At 41.1% G+C, this 24,329-nt stretch overlaps 1 protein-coding gene across 1 annotated transcript in view; it reads left to right on the forward strand.

Annotated features, from left to right (window-relative positions):
* Positions 1–24,329, forward strand: part of LOC113166143 (pleckstrin homology domain-containing family A member 7-like) — a 103,150-nt gene that overhangs the window by 67,068 nt on the left and 11,753 nt on the right. The window contains 10 exon segments of the mRNA XM_026366107.1: positions 516–633; positions 6,503–6,607; positions 8,621–8,693; positions 10,568–10,668; positions 18,109–18,290; positions 19,883–20,443; positions 20,547–20,869; positions 20,872–21,101; positions 22,045–22,128; positions 24,089–24,142. Of these exon segments, the coding sequence (XP_026221892.1) occupies positions 516–633; positions 6,503–6,607; positions 8,621–8,693; positions 10,568–10,668; positions 18,109–18,290; positions 19,883–20,443; positions 20,547–20,869; positions 20,872–21,101; positions 22,045–22,128; positions 24,089–24,142 (1,831 nt within the window).

Genomic DNA, 24,329 nt, shown 5'->3' on the forward strand with positions numbered 1-24,329 from the left:
GATGCTAAATGATGTAAAAAAAATCTATCTTCATAAACATGATGCAGATCACGGGTACGGGGACAAAGTTTAGGACGTTGTGTCTTCAGGTCATTCTGAGACCTGCAGAAGCATTCTGTGTTCTGGCTCCTCTTCACATCCAATTCATATTATCTGATAATAAGATGGAACTCGGAGGTTGTAGAGACCAAAATGACAACATTTTAGAGACAAAGACAAGAGTTAAAAGTTAATAACCAGAGGAGCTCTCTCTCACATGTTTTTCCACTCTCTATAAACAATAAGCTGTTCAATAAGGCATCATAAAGGCAGAAATCATTGTCGTTCTACTCTCAGTGGTTATAGCCGCTGTTCTGTTTAGTAGGCCTAACTAGTGTGAGAGAATATTCTGACTAATGTCAAAAAGGAATATATATATATATATATATATATATATATATATATATATATATATAAATGTTATATCAGTTTATCAAAAGTGTGTAAACCCTTGCTGTCATTGTTTTCTTGTCCAGGCCGCAGGGTGCTCGCTTGATGTCCAAACAGATGGGTGAACATCTCTCCAGCACCACCGTTAGCGAGGCCTCGACTGCCATTACCTCTTCCACTGTGGACTCCACATCTGCCTCTAAGGTTAGTGGGTGTGCATGTGCTTGTAGAGTTATTTGACTGCGTATATAATTATATATGTACTGTGTATGTAATTGTATAAGATTATACTGCTCATCGCAGAAAGATGAGGAAGCCGTGTTAGTGTTGATGATCTCGCTGTGTCAGGATTTATCCGTTTGTATGTGCTACTGTGATGCATGTATAAATATGTGCACCACTCTAATTGGTTGCAAAACACTCCATAATCCATTTTGTGCAATAACCTGCAATAGGATCAGACCTAAAAGGGGGCAGGGGGGGTGCAGGTGACCCCCCCTTGTAAGGTTTATTGTAGGGTTAGTTTTTTTGTTGAAACCCCTTTTACATAACTGCAAAACAATTCATGGTGAGAGAGGTAAAATGGCCTCAAATAGCAAGCTTTTAAAAGACCTTGAAGCAATGAATACAGTTTTGGATCAACAAACAGTTTGGGTTGTGTGATGTCCAATAATTCTCTAACAGCATTCTCTAGACCACTGTCATGTAGTCGATGCTGTATAATCACCTTCAAATTCATCGGCCTCCAAGCAGGAGTGCAAAGGTTAGAGCCATATACTGTATTTACGTATAGGAACAGAGACTAAAAAGGTAGAAAATCACCATGAAGAAATGTTTGACTGGACATAAATATCAGTAATCATCAGACTTCTGCAGAGGAAAGAAAAGACAACGTGTCTTTCTCTTTACTTTTTACAGATGGTCTCTGTGTTTTTTCCTAGTTTTCTTTTGGGGTTTGTGAAAACCTCTCAAACCTTTACTGCACGTCTGATTCATCTGCATCGTCCTCCTATTTTCACACCTCAAAACGAATCTGAACTACAGAGCAGAGATTAACAGTCAGCGGTTGTTCTTGTTTGCGTGATTGTTTTGATAGGTGAAGTGAAATGGACAAATGTGGTAATTGATGATAAAAATCACAGCACCGTTTCTAACGAGCCACGGCAGAGGCTGAAAACTTCAGAGTCTCAGGTGCACTTCTACCACTAGATGTTGGCCGAGGCATTTAGATTATCAAACACTACAACGAGACCACTAGTGTACACAATGTACATGATTTTGTGTTTAACACCAGAATTGATCGACTGAATGATTATATTCAACTATTTTCTCCCTCCCTTCCCTTTGTTCATCTTCAGATGACATACATTATGTTACAGTGTGTGACAATAGTAGTAGTATTAGAAGTAATGCAGGTAGTAATACTCTTACTGTACATGTATTTGTGGCCTCTGACTGACCTGGTTAGCAGTCATTTTCAGCTGACTCACACCAGCTGTGAACAGCAAATGATGATGATGAATGGAGGGTTTAAACATTCTCTGCAGTTGACCAAGATCCATGACAGACCCACAGGAATTAGGACATTAGGTTTAATTGGGGAAGGACGCGGAGGTGAAGGGCTGGTGGCAGTGGAGTCCTGTAGGTATAGCTTTGGTTTGATTAAAGTGGGATTCAGTGCCAGGGAGGAAAATCTGATATAATTACAATGGAGTCCCATCTGTCTGTCACACACGAAGGGATACGGAGGAGCTGTTCTACCATAAAAGGCTGCATTGTTTTAGACACTTAACTTAGTGAGCTCCATATTTCCTGTTTTATTTTTTTCCCCAGACACAACTGACAACTTGCAACTGCAGCTTAAAGTTAACTCCTAAACTCAAACATGATTAGTGGTTTGTTTTTTAAATACAAATTCAGTCATTTTGATTATTGTATACCACACAAACAGTCTGACTCAATGATGAACAGATTGCATTACTACAAAACATAAGGAAGGTCCTACAGTAGTTTCCTTTGTCACTCGCCTTGTATCTGTCTATATTTGGGTTCAGTCGGCTACATTTGCGTTGCAGGTTTCTTCATGCTGAATTCTAAAACAGTGCTCCTGTCAGATTTGCTTTACGTCACTGGTTCATATCTATTCTTCAATGTAACCTGCTCCGATTCCAACATCAACTCATGGTGATGGCAACAATAAAACAAGACACTATTAAATTTATTTTGAAGCCTGTACTTTTCTTTCCACTCTTCACTCCGTAGTCCTTCAAGCTGTCAGTGTCTCAGACAATTTGCTGTTATGCAATTCATTGGAGCGATTCTGCATAAGCCATGCTAATGAATTCAGTCTGAGCTTCCAAATGCTGATCTCATGTAGGTTAAATTCTATGCACTCTGATTTTGTGCACCATAAAGATGGAAAGCCTCTCTTTCAGTCTTGTTTATTCATTTTTCTTTCCTTTTCCTCGGCTCATTCTATCTTCCTGTCACTTTCCTTTCTTGCAGTTTACACTCCCTTTCATTGACTCACTCTCACACATGCACACACACACAGCTCCACAGTGGCATGAAATCTCATCCTGCCCTATCAACAGGTGCTCGAGGACTAAGATTGAACATGTGTCATTGGGTGCAGTACAGAGATGACAGGGCATCCATCACAACGGCCTATCGCCGTTTCCACGCCCTGTGTTTTTTTGGCTTGCAGCCCTCCCAGGTGCTCTGGCTCATCACCCCTGCCACGGAACAGTAGGAAAATTGTACAGAAGCCTTGTTCTGACAAGAACAACTTTTAACAAAATAATGTTATTGCACCAGAAAAATGAGTCATTCGTTGTCCCCCTTGGAAAGCACACCACCATCATGACATGAATCCACATTTGAAATCAGTCACATTGATTTCGCCTTTGACAAAACACTAGAGTGAATGCTGAGACAGAAATCATCCCATTTCTCCCATGAGTTATGTGTCACAATTCTCCTTTGAGCACTTGTGAATTAATATTTAGTGGTGTTGCTTTCACAACCGGTCTGCACAACTTCTCTGGGATTTATCAAAGTCAGCGTCATTGAAGGGTTTCTGTTAGGCCCCAGTTTGCTGTTAAGACATTTATGTGCCTCATCACTTCTCTGGCTCAGTATATGAGAATGTTTTTCTCTGCTCTTTAACATCAAGCTTCACAAGTAATGACAAGTTAAATGTCACTGAAAAGTCTCAGATTTAACTATAACTTGTGTTATATGGAAGAAGTGAAAATGGAAAAAGGTGAGTAAAGCTCCCTTAACTACTGGCTTTGAGGTAACACTCACCTCTTAATTCATTTTTACAGCACACATTTTGTGGTTATATTGTGATTTTAGTTTTCTTATTTTCACTTTAGTGAGCATGGAAACTTTCCCACTAATATCAGGCTTTATGTAGGTTTAGGAGACTTTAGTCGTGATTGTGCTGAGCGGTACACATTTGAAAACCAATTGCATGAGGGATGTTACTTTGGTCCTCACTTTGTATTCATGACCTCCACATTGAAATTCTCAAATTAGGTTAGCTGCAAGGGATGGAGATGTTTGTGTGCTGGTTTAGCCACGACTTGAGGTCCAGGCTAAAACATCTTGAAAACTTTCAAATGAAACACTGTGCAATATGGTACTAATATCAAAGGTGCACTTTAATGATACTAACTTTGCATCTAGCATCATCAGCAGCTCAAACATTTCACCTAAAGTATCCAGTGAAATATTTGGGAAATACTGTATCATCTTACCATTATTTAAAATAAACCATTTAATGTGTACAGTGTGAAAAATCATGAAAATACCACTCACAATCTCCAAGATTTACCTTTCTGTGTATGGAAATGTGTCATCTTTTATTAGACATCTTCACATCCCATACATGTCATTTGTATAATCACGTAGTTGGCTAATGTCTCAGAACCTAAAGTAACTAAGACTGAGTCCTGTGAACTGTGTTAGCTGCTCACCTGATCCATTTAACAGTCTGGGATTAGGTGTATAGTTTAAGTATACCTCTGCTTCTAAAGGAAGGAGAAAGCACAACTCTTATTTAATTACCTCACCCTCACAGATAATTTTTTTCTGTCTAGGGATTTGAACCACCAACCTCCTGCTCTCAGACCAGGCTCTCTAGGCTTTTAGGTTGTCAGACTCTGTGCCATTAATGTAACAAATAGCTGCTCTGCACCCTGAGTCACTCACTTACAAGACAGAGCGCTACTTTGCAGCAGGGACCACAGCCTGTTCCACAAAATTACCCTCAGCCTAAAAATAGACCACCGCATCAAACACACACACACAATCGTAGACACAAACATACAGGCAGAGACAAACATATTGAACATCTTCTGACATATACATGCTGTATATTTAGAGATAAGGGACTCCAATGTGACAACAGGAGAGCCACTCTGCGTATTTGCACCATGCTTGGCCAACCAGCCTCCCTCTAATTAGGTAAAGTGTTTGCTGCTATCCAGCTGTGGACGCCTCCCAGCGCTGCTGCCAGTCCATATACCCACATGTGCAACCGTCACACCAAATCCTGTATTATGATAATAGTGAGGGAGGTGGCAGGGTTGATGTGTTTTGATGTGTGTGCAGTGCCAGGAGGACTAGTCTTTCTTCTGAGGATTCAGAATAGATGGTGGTGCAATGAGATTTCATGTGTCGTGTATAATGTTTGATGGCACAATATACATATATATAATATACATATATAATAATGCAAGGATGCTGTGGTTTGCTAAATGAGAGACAACTAGCACCAATGTGGTTTTGTTAATGAGGGTAATGAAAGACAAATTGACGTCAGTCAGTAACTTGATTCATCCACAAAAAGTGCCCTAGTGGTCCTCTAAGATAATGGGGCAATTAGGTTGTTATTGATAAGAGCCTTTATTATTCGGTGCATTTCAAGTATCCACTGGAACCTGGTGCCCCCAAAGTTTATTCATCTGGCTCTGCTTTCATTTAGTGTTAGCTGGGATAGACTCTCTTTTGATTCAGCATGGAATAAGCAGGTGCTCATAATACAGTTAAGGTATTTCAATCGATTAGAGTAAAACTGCTTCAATATTAAACTTTTCAGTATAATTAAAACCTGAGCTGAATTCTTGCAGCAGTTATTGGGGATGCAGCTATTTGTTTTTGGACTTTTAGAGGCTATTTTTAAGAACAGAGTGTTTCTCCTTTTCTGCTACACCCTTTTGTCTTTATGCAGGAACTACCATTTATCAGTAATGCTGAGCTTTTAACTTTTAAAGTTAGATACATTCACATTGCCGCAGTCTGTTCCTGCTGACAGTGAAGCATTGTGGGAGTTATTGCCTCTCTCTTTGATGCTAAGTGCTCAGGTTCACTACCCAGACCTTCCTGCAGATGTCTGTCTGGCAGTCGAACCAGTGACCTGCAGGTCACAAGCCCATTTTTCTAACCTCCCACATGATAGTCAACAGAGGCTTTGTCAATATCTGACATCTGAAAATTTCATAGCAACCATGGCTGATGCTGTCTGGTGGAGAATTGGCTGTTCTCAAGTAATAGGTCTAATTATGTAACAACTAGGGCAGAAAAAGAGAGGAACCTGAAAAAAGATAATCACGGTGTGGGTGAAGGTCCATTCAGTAATGTGGTAAGTAAGGCTGAATGGCCTGATTAGGCTCAGACAGCCTGTTTTATACATGACTGTGGTTAGAGAGTGACATAAGATACACTGTTAAAAGATTAGAGGTTGGTTTTGGTGCAATCAAATTGGCAATTAATCAAGCAAACAGGTAAATGGTTTTATGGATATACACCAATACTCAAATATATATGTGAAGTGTGTAAAAACTAATTTCATTCATTCAATTTTGTTTATTAATTAATTAAATAAGTGTCAACATAAGCACAACAGCTGATGGCTGAGTAATATGGTTCTTTTCTCTTGGCCGTCATCTCCACATTTCACAATTAGGCTGTGTAACCTTATCATCTATGCACAACCATGGCTGAGGACTTTAATAATGTCTTATATATCTGATAAAAGCCATTTAAACTCGTCTGTGTGTTGCAGGGGTCCCGGTCCAGTGGAAAGGTGCACAGCTTTGGGAAGAGAGAGCAGGCCATTAAGAGGAATCCCAATGTCCCGGTGGTGGTCCGTGGATGGCTGTACAAACAGGTCAGGTGGCACGCAAGGATAACACTCTCACGCTAACATGCAGAACTAATTAAGGACACTGTGACTTTTCATGGTCTGTGGTGCTTTGTTTTTATGGTATCATTAAATAAACTAAGTGGTTTTCTGTGTTCCAGAATAAAGAGTTTGAATAAAAGTTGTTCACATAGGAAATATCTCCTACTTACTGGATAAGAATCACAGGTACAGAGGTTCAGTGAAGGTCCACCACCCACTTGTCAAGGTGCAGAGAGGTCTGGTGTTTTGCCAGTTGGACAGCCAGTGAAATCAGGTTGAGGTCTTGTTAAACTGATTCTCGGCTACTAAAACTTGGTCTTAGGAAGTAAAATATCACGTCGAGTGTGAGAGAAGCCAAACGTATGCACAGTACCAGAGCTAAACTTAACTAAAAAAGATAACCACACAAATCGATAACTGTATGGATACAATAATTTAAAGGATAAGTTCACAGTTTTTGAAGCTTAGAACAACAGTTAAACAGGTCTTACTGGTTTGAACAATTGCTTCTGTGAAAACAAGCTTTTAAGAGATAGGGACAAAATCCACAGTCCTGTCTCTGTGGGAGATGTTTTATAACATTTATCTGTAGACATGTCTGTAGATATGAGGCTTCACCGTCCAAATCAGACACATTAAGTGGATTACAGCCCTTTTAGTATAAATTGCCTTTGTTAGTCTCCCTTCACAGGACTTTAACTTTAGAAGACACCTAATTAATTAGATTAACTAAGACTGCTGAAGCCTCATATTAGCTTTGGATAAACATTTAAATTTATATTTGCAGATAACAAACTGATGTGTGTGGATTTCAGCCCCATGTCTCTTTAAGTGTAAGAGCTTATCATGACCAGGATGGAGGAAGAATGGTACAGCATGCAAACCCTGTTTCAGTGTTCATATGGGAACTTGAAAGGTTGTGAACCCATCACTTAAGGATTTAAGTTGTAAACATGTGTGATCATGTATAATATAAACATTTCTGCAGCTCCAGTTCCATTCTTTGTGGTCCTGTAACATTTCCCCGATGGCCTAGTTTTATTTTGACTTCAGCATTCCTTTGGCAATACAAAGCACCTGCTGTTGATCACAGTCAGAGTATTTCTCTTTGTGTATTTAAAGTCTTACTTAAAATGTCTGTTGTCCCACTGGAAAACACTTGGCTTGTGTTCAATACAAACAGTGAAAGATGCTGCAGAAAACAAATTATATTTTAATGGCCACACACAGAGATGTACACATGCAAATACACATAGTGGCCCAGGCAAAGATGTACACACAAGCAAATACACAGGCACAGACGCTGTTATTCGCATACAGCCAATGAGTGCTGTGCAATTAAATTTTAATTAGAAAAAAACGTTTAAATGCTGGCAGGGGCAGGGAAATGCAAATCCACACAATTTTAGGCAGTGTGCACATAAATATACACATACTTGCATGTACACACACATTAGAAACTGTCTACACTATCACGAACAAATAGACAAAGGCGTTTACTCTGCTGATCCCAACACACACTAGCGGTTGCACGGTTGTAGCTTCATACATCTTTAGCCAAGTAAAGAGCATAGAGCTCTGTTTGAGGTGATTTTATCCCTTCTGTATCTCCTCTCATCTTCAAATGCACCATTATCAGGCAGAGAACATAAAAGACGAAACGAGCGGTAAAGCGGTCGTGGCAGGCCCAGCGAACCAGCCAACGAGGACAAATGATCGTTCCCTTCCTTCCTCTCTTTCCTGTTCACTCGCTTTATCTCTGCTCACATCCACCTCACATCCCCATCATTATTTCTGTTTCCTTACTGTATCCTCACTCACGACTACTTTTGCTCTCCTTATTTCCCGTTCATATTTCTTCTTACCTTCTCTCTCTTCCTACTTGAGATCTCTGTGAAGTCTTTGTTGTGGTATCCTTATTTCCAATCTGTGCTGCTGTCAGTCTCATTATTCACTCATTCATTACTTACTCTTGTTTCCCCCTCTTTCCCTTTGCAGGACAGTTCTGGGATGCGTCTTTGGAAGAGGAAGTGGTTCGTCTTGGCTGATTTCTGTTTGTTCTACTACAAAGGTGAGTGCATAATGTCAAATGGACATGTGGGGTAAAATGGTTGAAATTTCAAGTAGGCATGTGGAGAGTTTTAGAGTTTCCTTCCATCTCCAAGACTGTTCTTGCAGATAAAGACTGTGAAATGTGGTTGAAAGCTCAGAACAAAGCAAGTTAGTGGTCCTTAATGTTTATTTCAAAGGCTAGAAGCAAAATCACCCTCAATCACCCTCATATTCTTTTATTTATGATTTTTCTTTCTTGGCTTCAAATTCAGTAAAAGACACTCTAACAGGGGAAACTGTCTGACTTTAAAGATGCAGATATATAAACACAAATATGGAAACGTTACAGCTTTCAACATAAAAGGTTTGGGCAAAGTTCAGAAGTTTGATTTAGACTCCAATGATGCTGGATTTGAAGTGAATTGCAGCTGACAAAGGAGCCAGTGATTTGATCTGGGTGCGCATTAATCTGATCTTTCTCAGTGTGGTACAGCTGACACACATGAATAGATATAGAAGCTCCCACACACACACACACACACTGCTACTCCACACACTCCATCACCATCCCTCTTTTACCATCAGTCTCCATCCCCTGGCTGTCTTTATCTGCCTCTCCACGCCTTCCTTTTTCATCTCCATATTTTTAACCCAACCTTTTGGGACACGCTGCTCCGTCTTCTCGCCCCGACAGGAGGATGAAATCAATTCTCTGTCGTTTCTTTTTCTCCCTTCTCTCAATCTTTCTCGGTCAGTTCAAAGGTTTCAAAACCAAACTTCCCAGCAGTACTTTTTCATTATGTGATAAAATAAATATACAAAGATAGAAAATAAGCCAAAGAAACGTTAAGGGAATGTTTGAGGAAGCATTTAGCACTGACAATTTGTTGACTGGATTAATGAGTTGCTGCGTTGCCCTTTATTTTGCAATATATAAAATCCTGCATAAGGTTTTGTTTTCTTTTGTTTCTCCTTCACCTTACAGCATGGGTACAGTGACAAATTCAGCCATTCTTAAGCTGTTCGGATGTAATTTAACTCGACTTGTCACTGTCTGCACTTCTCACTGCGTGTGTGTGAGAGAGAAACCGACAGGGCGAAGCAGATAAAACGTCCTCAGTGTTTCACCCACCATTTAGGGAATGTCTCCTCCAAAGGCCCTTGAATTATTTTTAACCAATTACCCCTTTAATCCACAGCACCGCCTTATCGCCTCTCAGCCAAACACCCGCACAAGCACAAGCACAGGTGCCGTGGCGTCATATTTTGATACCGCTACTAAATTTTATGATGTGGCAATTGTTGCAGACAAATACTGCACACTCATGCACATCACAATGTTCAAACAATCAATTGTCCACCATAATTAAGATATAATGGTGGCACAATGTGTTGTGTTTGGACTTCTATATTTGTGGAGACGTGTCTCTGACATAGGGACGCTTAAGGGTTACGGCTAAGGTGAAAGGTTTAGGACTGCACTGTGTCAGTGAGGGTCCAAATGTGTGTGTGCTCACTGTGATCTCAGCATGTAAACCAGATGGGTCAGACACAGAGGAATGACAGCCAGTTGGAGCAGGCCAGCACTAGCTCTGACGCTGGGATGCCAGAGTGGTCAGTTACTGTTTGGCACAACACCATGATATGAATGACCGCCTATCAGTGTCTATTTGTGTGTGTGTGTGTGTGTGTGTGTGTGTGTGTGTGTGTGTGTGTGTGTGTGTGTGTGTGTGTGTGTGTGTGTTATGATACTGCTGGCAGGCAGTGATGAAATTAGTGGGTGATGAGTGATATTTATTCTCTTGCTCCTTCCTTTCCTCCATATCTTTCCTGCTCCTTTTCTCACCTTCCTCACCCTGATAATATACTCCCCTCTGGCTTCTCTCTCTCTAGACAGCAGAGAGGAATCTGTGCTTGGCAGTATTCCTTTGCCAAGCTATGTCATTTCACCCGTGGGACCTGAGGACCACATCAGCCGCAAGTATGCCTTCAAGGTACGCCTCTCTTTGTTCCACAGACTAGAATATGCTGTTTCATATTTTGGAATTTCTTCCTCCTGTGTTTTTTTCTGTTGTTTAGTTTGAAGTTTGTCTATATCAAACTTTTTTTTTGCTGGTTTAGGATTAAGATAAAACATCACAATGAATCAAAGAAATGCATCTTTGTAATTATATTGGTTTAATGCAGTTGTGAGAATTTTAATTATGTATTTAGTTTTTTTGTATTACTTGTATATTCAATTGAATACACATACATAAAACCAATAATACATAATGTGATTAACAGGATTCCTCTACAAGTAGAATCTGAGCAATGAATGCCATGTTATTCTTCACACTTCAGAACTGATTTGATGTCACTGACACTGTTGAACTTTTGAAGGATGCTTCATCTTTAATTAATTTCCGATTTATTTGTTCAGATTGTGAAATGTGTGTGTCTACTTCAACACAGTGGATTTGAAGGACATTCTATAGGTTTTATTACCACTGTTGGCTCATATGTTAAAAATATCAACCTCTCACCAAGTGGTTTTCATCATTATTGTCAGATTAAGGTCATCAGGAGTCATTTATATTTCATTCCAAGTGAAAACCTGTTCCCTCTTCACTATAGAATGCTTCTGTGAAACCTGTTGGACTGTATGTCAACCAGCAGGTTTGGTGAAATGTTACCATTTTCCCTGGAGATATAGAATGTCAAGTATAATTAATGAGTTATGTAAAGTCCCATTATGTTTCTGTGGCTTGTGTCGGAGAGCCTTTTGGTAACTGGAGCTCAAACTAATGACGACATGTTTTTAGCTCGTAAGCAAAAAAGCTTTTTAAACTTAATTTACATTTTGTCGTATTTGCTTTTTCCAAATGAATAATAGTAAATCATTGCATTTTCATCAGTGGCCTAATAGATATGGTATTTATGGAAAAAAAACAACTTTTTTTAAACATGGTTGCCGTTACTGTTAATTAAACAGAGCAATGTCTTCCTACAATCAGAACCCTGTCTATTGAGCCACCCTTCAACTTTGTGCATCACTCACCATCTGTTGTTGCGGTGTCTGTTACCACAGAATGTCTGTCAGTGTCTTTATTGAGACAGACAGGTTCCTGTGAAATGGCATGAAGCTTCTCCGTTCCCCGAGGCGCAAGTCTTTTTGAGTTGAGGCCGACACGTGTGAAGTTAAGAGGTGGATTTACTGTACAACCCACACGTGCCAGTGCTGTATACTGTATGTCTGACATCATGAATGCACACAATAAGTATGCATTGTAAAGTCCATTATCTGCAGCAGTCTAGTCATGCTCCCCAGTTTATCCTTGGAAAAGACACCTCCTGAATGATGTTATATATTTGCTTGTTTGCCTTGTGTTTATCACTAAGTTAAGGTCACAGTTCTTTCTTCACATATGCTTACCCCCCGGTCACTGCAAGAGTCCTACTTCAAACACACTTTGAAAATTCAACATGTGTGGTCATTTGGTGTCAGTGGGCTCCAGACTTGTTTTTGTTCTGTTATTTTTTTTTCTGCCAGCCCTTAGGGCAAACGCTGTGCACAGTGTGTCTGCCAGTGGCCTGTGACCATCAGTTCTTCCTGCCATTTATATGCACCTTGTCCATTCTGATGTTGTTCCTGCAGGAGTGCAGCTGTAGAATATACCGTTTCCACTTGAGACAGTTATTTCATAGATCCCTCAGGCTTGTTTTTTTTTTTTTTTTTATCAGAGCGAGAGTGGAGGTAAACCAGAGCCATGTGTGTTTGTCTTTTACCCTGAGTGACAGAAACAGCAGTGAACTGGTCATTTCCAACCCTTATCTTTCATTCTCGTGTTCCTTTCAACACACAGCTTTGCCAGTCCTAGACAATTGCCAGTGTTTATTTAATCTTCTTTGTCCCTGAGACAAATGGAGGTTACTTAACATAGTTAGAGCCCGGGCTAAAGACTGTAGCTTCCTGGCTGTGATACAAGTCAAAATATTGTAAATCATCCAAATTTATTCTGTCCATTAGTTGTAATTACACTTCTTGAACATGAAAAGTGCAATAATTATATATCCATCTTTTTATTCTGGCATAAGAAATATGACTAACTGTATGTAAGTAAATTTAAGTGTGCATATAAGAGGGAATGAAGAGGCAAGCTAGCAACATTTCTATTTCCATCATAGCCAGGAAGCTCTACATTTAGTAAATATTTTATCTTTCACTTTTTTCCCTCAACGTTTTAAAGACTGGTTCAGAGTCTTGTGTTTGCTGACCTCCTCTTGTGTGGTGATGTAGAAGTCAGCACGATGTGAGATCACTGTTGGATGTGGTTCCAGGTGCTAAAGCACATTTCTCACCACACCTGTGTGGTCAAAAGGTCAACAAACTCGAAAGTTTCCTCAGAGAGGTCGGTGAACACTGCTTGTCAGTGCGTTGTTAAGCTACCCCTCAGGGTCTGAAATAAATTGAGTTTTGCCACAGAGATGTAACGCTGTCTACTCATTGAGAGTGAAAACCTAACGGATCAGGAAGGACCCTGGTCACTTTCCCTGTCAGTAAACCCCACCTGTCTGGTTGTCAGAGCAGATTAAAGCTAACACCTATTTAAACTGATTTGAAATGCTAATCTCCTCAGCTTTGTAACCCCCACCACAGTTAGCCTGTGTGAGCTGAATGTGTAAATGCTGCCTCCACCTGCTGATTATCAAATCAACCCAAAGGCATCACAACCCCACAAAATAAACCATCGGGTTCTGACAAGCTCCCACCCCCTCCTTCTCCTATTCACTGGATCCTCTTCCCTCTCTTGTTCCCATTGGTTGGCTGCCCGACTGGGACTCCCCTCCCTCCCTGTGAGCGTGTCGCGTCGTCCAGTGACAGTCCTCCCATAAATAGGTACTCCACCCTCTCATGTGCTCTCTCTCTTTGCCAGATGTAAACCTTGTTGTCTACTGTCATTGTGACTTGTTGGGTGTAAACACAGAATGTACAGCAGTCTTGTATATTTCTGTTCTGACATTTGATGCATGTCTTGAAAATAACGTCCTTTTGGCTGATCTGGTTATGTTGCTTTTTCCTTTCAGTGTTTGCATTATTTAGTCCCCGCTCTGTCTTTATTCCCCTTCTGTCTTCTCTTTTCCCCGTCCTCGTTATCTCAGTATGAATCTTTGTATTTGGCTTATCTGATACTGGGCTCATCATTCGTCTATGTGCTGCTCGCGCTGCCTCCTCCATCTGTCACATCTACTGTACCAGAACTTGCATCACCTCACTCTTACTGTTCCAGAAATGAAGGCTGAAGATGCAGGTTACACAATCCCATGGTCACTCAGATGTTGATTTGAGTAATCAACCTGTAATATTCTATCTTCCTGCAAGTTTTTTTTAATTTTGCAAACAAAAAGTAATAATGTGAATTCATGTTGTCCTAAAAGCAGAGGTAACAAGCTACCATTGCCTTCATTTGGATGTTTTTCAGTGTAAATTTGTTTCTTACATTGGACGTTTAGGAGACCATACCTTATCAGGAGCTTTTGTGGTTCTCTAGCTGCTCAGGCTTATCTTTCCATGCACAATCATTCTTTAAATAGCACCCAGACAAAGAGGGTGTGTGTTTGTCAGGGGCTGTCCACAGGAAAAGAGCCAGCACAATTGTAAGCCTTTAGTAGTGAGTGATATTTTTTAGTTTGTTAAAAAAAAAAGAGGAGAGGCTGAAGAAGTGAGAACACAGGAAAGGAAGGAAGTGATTAGGGCTGGAAAATAGAAGGCAAATAAAGAAAGGAAGTGATAGAAAGAAAGACGGAGAGGAAGGAAGTGATGAAATAGGGGGTAGAGAGAAGTTGGGAGTCCATTTTTCCATAAAGCATCATTAAACAATGTAGTGAAAACAAATAATCAGGAACACCCTTAGCAAAGCCACCACCTCCCACACAGACACAAACCGCAGAGAGAAGTGCAGGCTTAGCTGTGTATGGATTCAGTGTGTATGCGGGTCGGTCATGAACTCAGTGCTGAATGACCCACTCAGCATTCCTGCTAAAGAGAGGCAGAGACTCCCAGTGTTATTTTAGACTGTTAGTGTGTGTGTGTGTGTGTCTGTGCATTATGATATACTGTAACTAAAATAGGTTAGGTGTGAGACTGGTGATGTGAGGTGGAAAGTGACAGAGCTTTGAAATGTGCATATGGTCTGATGGAGGTCTCATGGGTGTGTACTCGTGACACTGTTTCTGACATGAAGCCAGTTTTGCGTTCTTTGCCCACCGTGGAGTAGGATTTGGATTAAAGGTGAGATTAAAGGTAGGTCTAGGCTTTGAATTAGGGTTTGAATTTAGTTCCTGCTACACAGCACAATACTAACGTGTGTCTGTGCTTCTGTAAGTTGTGTATTTTTCAGCACACACACGCCAATATCTGTGCACATGCCTAAACATCTGACGAGCAGCACAGCCTTGTGTTTTATCAAGCAAGGCTGTCTGTCAGAGTGCTGATGGTGAGTGGACAGGCATGCTTGACAGCTGCTTCCTCAGGATGCTGTTACTCTTTTCATCAAGATTGTTAGGGTGTTCTTGGACTGTCTACCGTTCCTGTATAAGACGAGTACCTGCTAAATAGCTTCCTTTACTGTGATGTACTGTGATGTACCTAAACACACTCCCCTTGCTGATCGTGACAGACTGACTGAGCCCTGTGTACGGTTCACACATCTGTGGTTTTCCTCTGGGTAACATTTTTGTCATAGTGTTCGCAGACTTATTTTCAACCAAACTTTACTCCAGCTGATTGAATCAATCAAAACATTTAAAAAGAATTAAAGCGGTACAGCTAGGTGTGCAAGATTGGCTGTATTCTCCAAACTAAATTGATTTGTGTTTAAAACAGAACTTGACATTTTAGCTTGATTTGCACGTCACTGGTCCTGTCGTCTACTTCCAGGATATCTACTAGGTGCTGCTACCTGGGGTTCAGTCTCCTGTCTCATCAACCCTGCTGTTTGTGGCCACAGATTTAGAGCTCCTTTCATAAGTAGCTCCACTGTGTCTTCTGACACCACCATGTGGTGTTAACATTGTGGCTGATGTATATTGCATACTGAGATCCAGGTCATTTACTCAGTCTAATTTTTAGGTGATTGTCACGTGGCATGTCAGGAAAACCACTTTAACTACAGTAGTTGTTAGAATGATCAGCAAGTAGCGATGAAAACCTAGAACCAACTACTAGATGAGGTCAAAATGCAGTTTTATAAAATTAAAGGTCATTTAACATAAGATTTTGCCACCAGTTACCACAGTGGAATAGGCTCTTTAAATAATAAAGACCACTGCAGTTGGCACTAACAGCCTCCTCACTCCTCCATACAGAGTAAAATCATACATTCTCCTCCTTACTACTCTTCTGCTTGAGTCTCAGAGAAGCTCTAGCGTGCAAGCAGAAGTATCAGGACTGAGGCGAATCAAGTAAGTGGTACAATCAGCTTCCAGATCTTAAAATATGTACCAGGATCAGGGTCAAGTGCCTTCTAAGCATGATGAGTAAGGAAATTAGTCATTTTATTAGTGCTCTGTAGCAGCCAGTGAAATTAGCTTGTTTAAACAGAGCATTCAGACAGGAGCTGAATGATCAAACTGTTGGGGTGCCTGGGAGGGATGGAGGAATGGAGTATTTATATTAGAGTCTATTTCTGTATGTCAGGATTTATTCAGTGCACTAGAAGAGTAGGGGTGACGGTCTGCATTTGTATTATTTAATAACGTAAGTGTGTACATTAAAGTGTGTTTCGGATTGTCACCACTCTGCAGACAAGAAGGTGAACTACTGAGGAATCACACTCAGTAAAGAAATCCTAGAGAAATCTGTATCCTGTGGCAGCCACAGCGGATCTCACCACAACGCTGCACACACACACACACACTTACAGTATTATCCTGCATTCATTATTCACCAAATGAATTAGGGTAGAGAAGATTTAGTGTTTAATTACTTTTCATTTGCATGCATCTGTTGTTGAGTGGGTTCTCCCATTTGTCTCCCAATCCCAACCACCGAAACACTGAAGGAAGAAAGGAAAGAGAAAAGTAGGGCATTTTTAGAGCTGTGCTCAATGGAGCGCTCTTTTAAAAGGGCTTCTAATAACGCCTCTTTCACAGCAAGGGCGTCTTTATCCAGGATACAAAACACTTAGATGTTATTAATTAAAAGCAGCTGTTAGGGATGTACTGTTCCTTGAATGTTTCAGCTAGTTCTTTAGTTTTGTGGCGTGTTTCAAGTTAAATTATCAGTGATATCATGTACAAATGAATGTAGTTCAGTAGCCGAATTGATTGATGGGAATTATCAATCTGCTTCTCTGGATGGTTCCTCAAATTTTGATGCAGAAGTCGAAATACCAACCTCTCTACTGAAAGAGGTCTCAGTAGACCTGCACACAGTGCAGCTAGAAACTTGTTGATGTTAGAACAACTTTTATTTTTCTTTGGCTCCTTTAATTGCTAATATTAGTGTTTTTCAACCTAATCTTTGTTTTTCTGGAAATAGAACTAAAACAGCTGTGGTGATAGATAGTGTGCAACAGGTGCAGACATTAGAATTTATACTAGGTGTAGTATATAATCTAAATATATTACTGCATATTAGACTATAATAGACATGAGTGTATATGTGTATATATATATATATATATATATATATATATATATACAGTAATTGTGTATAACCCAGTAGTACAGAGTGTTTTTTTATTTATATTCCGCACACTGTGTCGTTGCCGATAATGAAAGGGCAGACGTCCTCTTGACTGTCACACACCAACAGCAGCGTGTTACACGAGTTAACTAATAGCCTTTTTACTGAGCATACAATGACACATAAATCTTAACTTTTACTGTGCCTGTCAAAGTGTGACGCTTGACTCACATAGAGAACTACTGTCATTTTGTCACTGCCTATTTGAAAAGCTACTGTCCTTCACGTTATTACCTTATTTTGGAGGTGAGACTTAAAATTACAGCATCAAGTTTACAGTTTGTGTTTGTAAATTGTTGTTTGCCTTTTCATATGTTCTTAGTTCTCTAAGCTGTAAACGCAGGAAAAAAGAGGTTTGTGTGGAGACTTTTTTTTTGGTTTGTTTTTTGTTTTGACGCTCACATCTTCTATTCTCCATCGCACCGAAGTATCTCTCCCGTCATTGGTCAAAAGTTGTGGCTTTGTTGGTTGTTGCTGGCTGGCATTTTCGTCTGTGTTTCTATTGTGTGGTTTCCTTCATTGGCTCTCTCTGTACTGGTTGATGCTTACGGTATGTGGCCCTTGTTGTTGTTTCTCTTGTTGGACAGCATGAAGCCTCCCTGTCTCTTTGGCCAAACCTGAAGCTCATCTAACTCACCATCCTACTGCAGACCCCTCTGCCTCTGTGACTCACAAGACTGACCCTGCCCCTCTTCTCCTCCCATAGGCTAACCACACTGGTATGCGCGCGTACATTTACAAGCAGAGCTCTGTGATTGGCTCGCAGGCGGAGCACACTGGGATGCGGACGTATTACTTCAGCGCTGACACCCAGGAGGACATGAACACCTGGCTGAGGGCCATGAACCAGGCGACACTGATGCAGAACCAAACGGACACATTCATCAGGTAGGGACACACACACAGTCCATGACAAGGAACAAAGTGAACACACACCTGACAAGCACTCACTGCTGAATTAAAAACATACTCGAGAGGCTTTGCTGACTTCATTCAGTCACCGAATCGATGATAGTAATTACTTATCTCCAAATATTTTTTAATTTAATTGAAAGCAGGAAGATGTAAACCATAACTTTAATATCCATCTGTTCTTTCTCTGCTGACAAACACTGATGTCTGTACTTCACACCAGGAGCTCCCCCTTGTGTTTGTTACTGACAATTGCGATTAGAGCTGTAATTAAAAATAACAGCCCAGGATACATTACTATTCTTATTGCACTGATAACATTATCTAATACCTTAAACTCTCCTAATGCTAGCAGTAGTTAGTGATAGTGCCTGTTAATCACCAGATAATTATTACTAATGTTTGTAATGAAGTATTTTCCCACTCATAATCCCTGATTTATCCCATCAAACATTCTACACCATTTACAGGGATGGTGTCACATGACAGCATGTGTTTATAGTCTGCATGTGACAGCTACAGTTGTTATATGCTGTAAACACATGACTTCTGGGGACTTCTTGCCATTTGATTGTCACTACAGATGAAACTGAATTCTGGAAGCAGAAAAAAATCCCGTTGTGCTGTTTACAGCTTTAGTAAATCTGTTTCAGTCCTGATGCTACAGCAGAGTTTAGTGTATTTGTTTACGTGCTCGCTTGCTTTTAAAGAGTACATTCTGATGTTGAATGAGCAGCGGCTTCCTCCATGTATTATTCATGTGTTGACGAGGGGAGGTGGCACAGATCAAATGCAGCGCATCAGTCAGTGGCAGCCTCAGACACCCACATTCTTTCTGCTTTGCTTTTTTATTTATTTATTTTTTGTATTTTGAAAGGGAAATCCCACAAGACGGCACTAGTTGTTAGTGAATGACAGAACCTAGCCGAAGACAGCTTCCAGTGGAAATGCCAACTTTAAACCCTTTTTACTTTGTTTTTCTTGTCTAAAAACAGAAAACTGTAACTGACTTACTGTAATATTTGCAGTATAGTAATATTTGGCACTGCTTTTACTATATCTTCAGACACCAGCTGCTGTGATGAGAATGCCAGCACCTCAGGGTGTTCAAGTTTTTAAACTTTGGTATTTCTATAGGCCAGGTGCCTCTTATCACTTGGATTTCATTAAGTGTAAAATCTTGTGGCTGCATAGTGTTATGTGGCATAAGTCCTGCTTTAAAATATACCTTGTGGTATATGTGGCGCTGTCCTTAAAGTTGGAGATGAGGCAAAAAATTTCTCTTTCATGTGACAGTCATCTAGTTCAGGTTCAGTTCAGCACAACAGTACAAAGACTAAGACGATTGGAATGGTGGAACACAATGTCCATGGGATATCATGGAAGTGATCAAATGAAAAAGAACAGAAGCTTATCGAATAAAAGCCACTTAAATCCTTTGAGGAGTTTGAGCTCAGTTCTCTGAGGAATAAAACTCTCACAATGTTGAAGAGAAAGTTAGTGAAAAACGTACAAAGAGAATGAAAGGCCAACATCCAGGCTGTTAATGTAATCTCTACTCTCCACAGTCCGACTGACAAGTTAGAGAAGTTCACCATGTTGCAGCAGCAGGCCGTTCCACAGACGAACCACGTAAACCACCACAAGGCGAAGACCAAGGTTATAGACTCTGACATCAAAAGACCAATAATTCACGAGGTTCTCCTGGAGCCCATACAACGTGACCCAGAGGAGCGTTGCAGTTTCCACAAAGATTCTCCAGCCACCACGATGTTGGATCACCCTATAGGAAGCCCTGGCTTGGAAATGGACACACACACTTCCCTCCCATCCAACCCAGCAACCTCCACTCTCCCTCAGTCAGACCATGTGTCGGCCTCGGCGCCCGTGTCCAGGGTGCCATCCCGGGCACCGTCACGATCTGCCTCCACACTTCCCTCCAGCGTTTGCACGAGGAATGGACTCGTCTCCACACCTAGCCCCATCCTGGAGCCCAATGGGATCGCAGCGGGGACGTACCAGAGGGCCCCAGTTCAGGCCCCTGCTGACACAAGCAAGCAGGTGCAGAGGAGAAGTACTCTGGAGCAAGTTGAGCAGTGGGTGAAAGTGCAAAAGGCTGAGCTCAAAGGGTAGGTCCCCATCATCAACTGTATACAACAAGAAAGTTCAACATTTTCCTGTTTTTGAAATCTATGTAAAAACATCTTTTTGTCTACCTCTGTTCATTAACAGCCCCCCATCCAGAGAGAACACCCTCCCTCGTCGCACTCCTCCAACCCAGCACAAGTTCACCTCCACTGATGTCTACCAGACACTGCCAAAGACACCTCGCCAAAGCCCCCCGCCCGGCCGACTCGGCGAGTACAAGTATGCCCAGGATCGCCTGAGCCACTTCCGCCTCACGCCAGAGCAGGGCGGCCCAGGGTCCAACACTGTCTGGCAGCTGTACGAGTGGCAGCAGCGCCACCAGTTCCGACATGGCAGCCCCACCGCACCAATCTATACACCAGCCCCAGAATACCCATTTGGCCCCCGCCCCCCATCCACTGTGCCTCCCACTTCCACAGCTCTAAGTCCGATGGGGCTCCCCGCTGTGTGTCAGTACCACCTTCATCTGCAGACATCCCTCCACCCGGGCCACCACCAGGCACTAGCCGAACTCTGTCACCCACCCGGAGGCCTCACACACCTGCTGAACGGGTGACCGTCAGGCCTGTGGGTGATAGGTCAGTGGTGGACATCCCCTTTGCTGTTTCCCCCCGGAGAAGTAAATCGCAGATGTTCAAGGTAAAATATTACTTGTATTATGTTATTAATATTAAAATTAAATCCAGTGTCCAGTGTAAACAGAGGTTCAGTTTTCACTGTAATGATGCCCAAAGATACAAGGCATGATAAAGAATCTAGTATTAACAAGAAAACACAACTTTATCTGGAGAAACTAATGATTTTGTTTTGGATTTTCCTTCCTCACTGAAAACTATAATTTATTTATGGCAGTTTTCAGACGATTGTTGACGTTTTTTTTTAAAGCAGATAGGATCGGTGTATTTGCATCATATTTACAATGTAAGCATTTAGCTGTAACATAACAAGGCCATGTAAGGCAGGATCAACTTAGAGTAAACATCATCCTATTTCCACTGTTGTCAGCATATTAATCAGTTGATATTGTTGATTAGACATGGCATGTGGATAACATGAGTGGATTTCTGTTGTCAGTGCATTCTGCTGCATTGATAGTGTCAAAAAACATCATCTTGTTGTTTCTGTTCTCCCAAAGATTGGACCATTAACTATTATTATTTTTCCACCAGCAAGTGCAATATAGCAAATAGAATAGTCTCTCATCCAGAACAATGTCAGTCATTCTGACAGTACGGGGTGGGAAACTGAAACTGTGCTCCACTGGACAGAATAATTGTATTTGTGCCTTGGGGAACAGTATAACAGCAAACAGATCCCAAAGGCATTTACTCTGTTAAACTACCTCAAATGTATCAGCAATCAGTCAAAAAAGACTCTATGAGCTGTAAAATATTTAACAGGTATGCAAATATACACCCACATCCACAGGTGAATTCATTTTCGCCAGAGATGATCAACAAGACTTTAGTGATATGGAACCTGCTGTGTTGCACTAGACGATTGTGCACATTGTACCTGATATGATGTTTAATTTGTGTGTGTGTGTTGTGTGTGTGCTGTTTTGTACTGTATGTGTTATCAGGCTGCAACTATCGAGAGACGGTCAATGCCCCCATCTGGCTACATCACACACACAGTTAGTGCACCCAGCCTTCATGGCAAAACGGTAAGTTTCACAAAGAGCTCAATACAACAGACTTCAGTTTATCACAGTATTAACATTTCTCAAATATTACATTAGGTTAGGTATCCATTTATTTAAATATTAGTTTACTTTGTAGATTTGTAGATTTGTTGCTCACTACAAATAAATTCATTTTCAGCAGCTGTTAGTCTCAAAGAAATCAGCCGGCAAGAGAATGTGTCTCATTCTCTGCTATGAATAAAATGTTTTTTGAGATTGACCAAACATTAATTAGTCTTTTGGCATCACTGGCTTGTTGGATGCAGCTGAACATGTGGGAGAATTGCTCCTTACAGACTTGTCACGTAGAGTATGTTGCTATGTGCCTGCCTTTTGTTTCTAAACCATTAATCCTCTTTAATATAGCTGCAGTTCTGTTTGTTCAAACGCATTCAGTTGGCTGCAGAGCAAATTGGCAACTAGCGCTGTGAAGGAAAAGCTACTCATTTAAAACAAGAGAAGTTTCACTGGAGTTTGGTGTGGTCAGAATTAACATTTGCCAGGTTTTATGTCATGTGCTGCCTGACAGCCCGAGGAGCTCACTCTGCTCCTCATTCAGCTGCGCCGGCATCAGGCCAAGATGGCCTCTGCACGCCAGCACACGTTAGCCCAGCTCCAGCGGCTCAACAGTCCCACAGAGCCTTTCAACTACAGCCACCTCGTCACTGCTACCACCAGTAGCACCAGCCCCCTCCTCAGCTCCGGCCCCTCTCCTGTGTCTCGCCTTGGACATGTGGGCCTCTCTCCCATAGGTTCTTGCAACACCCAGGTGGGGGCCCATGTGGCACGCCTGCCTGCTGCCCCTCATTTTACTAGGGGCTGGTAGAGGTTATCATTAAATATACTGCAGAGCTGCTTCAGTTATTTTTTTCTACAGTTGTTATTTATTTATAGTTTATTTTATACAATTTGTTCTAAAGAAATCAAAATTAACATTTTCTTCCTGAAATGTCATTTGCCCATTAATCAAGTCTCTCTAACCACTTTGTCAGAAGTGTTTTTATAACTTAACATGGAAGAAAAAGACATTCCTGATTCCCAGATAATGAATTCTAATTATTTTGAGAATATCTTTGCTGAAAAGTAATAGATTTACAAAAAAATTTGCATAATCTTAGAACTGACCAAGACAGTGTCGTCACAAAGATAAAGGATAAGGCGTCATAGTACAACAGCAAAGTGCACAGATACTGACATCTGTTCACATCTGGACACAGAACTCAGACCTCTGACTCCCAGCTGATCCTGTAATTAGTGTTCAGCATTTTTAATTTTCTAATTTTATCTAGGTTCAACCAGTCGTCTAGTCTGAGTATATTAATGACAACCTCTACCTGAAAGCTCCTGTGCTTTAGTGGTGTGATATCGGGCATGGTTGATACGTGAGCGCTGCCGTCATAGAACCATCCGCCTCTTCTCCATGTGCTGTTCTTGGCTGGTCAGTTTCCATATTGTGCTTTTAGTGATACTGTCTGTAGCATGTGCTGCTAACTTCTCAACGTCCACAAAGCCATCTCATGCTTTGGCTTACTGACTGGCTGTGGATGTGTTGGTCAGTTTAACCTTCTGATTCATGAGTCTCTTGTGTTTGGTTGTAAGTCTGTTTTTTCGTTGAGTGGTGTGAGCTGAATTCAAAGCTGAATTCAGGGATGTTTTTGGAAACTACTGCTTCTAATGATCTGGTTTGTGTTGGATTTCTTGTTTGTAGCAGTAGAAGTGACTAAGCATCTCAGAAGAAGAGATAAATGAATGAGCTCTTTACTGTACACTGTGATGCATGTTAGAAACCTATCAGCAGTTACACGTCATAGACAATACACAAGGCTCATTAAATCCTTCTAGATAAACTGTCAGGGAAGTCTATGTAGCTTCAGATGACCCTGATAGTGACGGACTTAATTCCTGTTAACATAAATCAATAATTGATCCTGTCGCCTTCCAGGCTGATGACACCTACATGCAGCTGAAGAAGGACCTGGAGTATCTGGATCTAAAGGTGAGATCTAGACATAGGTAGTTTGAGTTTATCCTCGACCCCAGTATGAACACGTCTTTTGCATTAGTTCAAGTGTTTCACTTCTGCTGTGAATTATTTCTACCTCCAACTAACTCACTTAGTGTTTTTCACTGACAGCCACTTCTAATACTCTGACCCATGTTGAAATGTTGACCTGAGACATCCA

The sequence above is a fragment of the Anabas testudineus genome, chromosome 6, assembly GCF_900324465.2.
Source record: "Anabas testudineus chromosome 6, fAnaTes1.2, whole genome shotgun sequence".
NCBI classification, from domain to species: domain Eukaryota; kingdom Metazoa; phylum Chordata; class Actinopteri; order Anabantiformes; family Anabantidae; genus Anabas; species Anabas testudineus.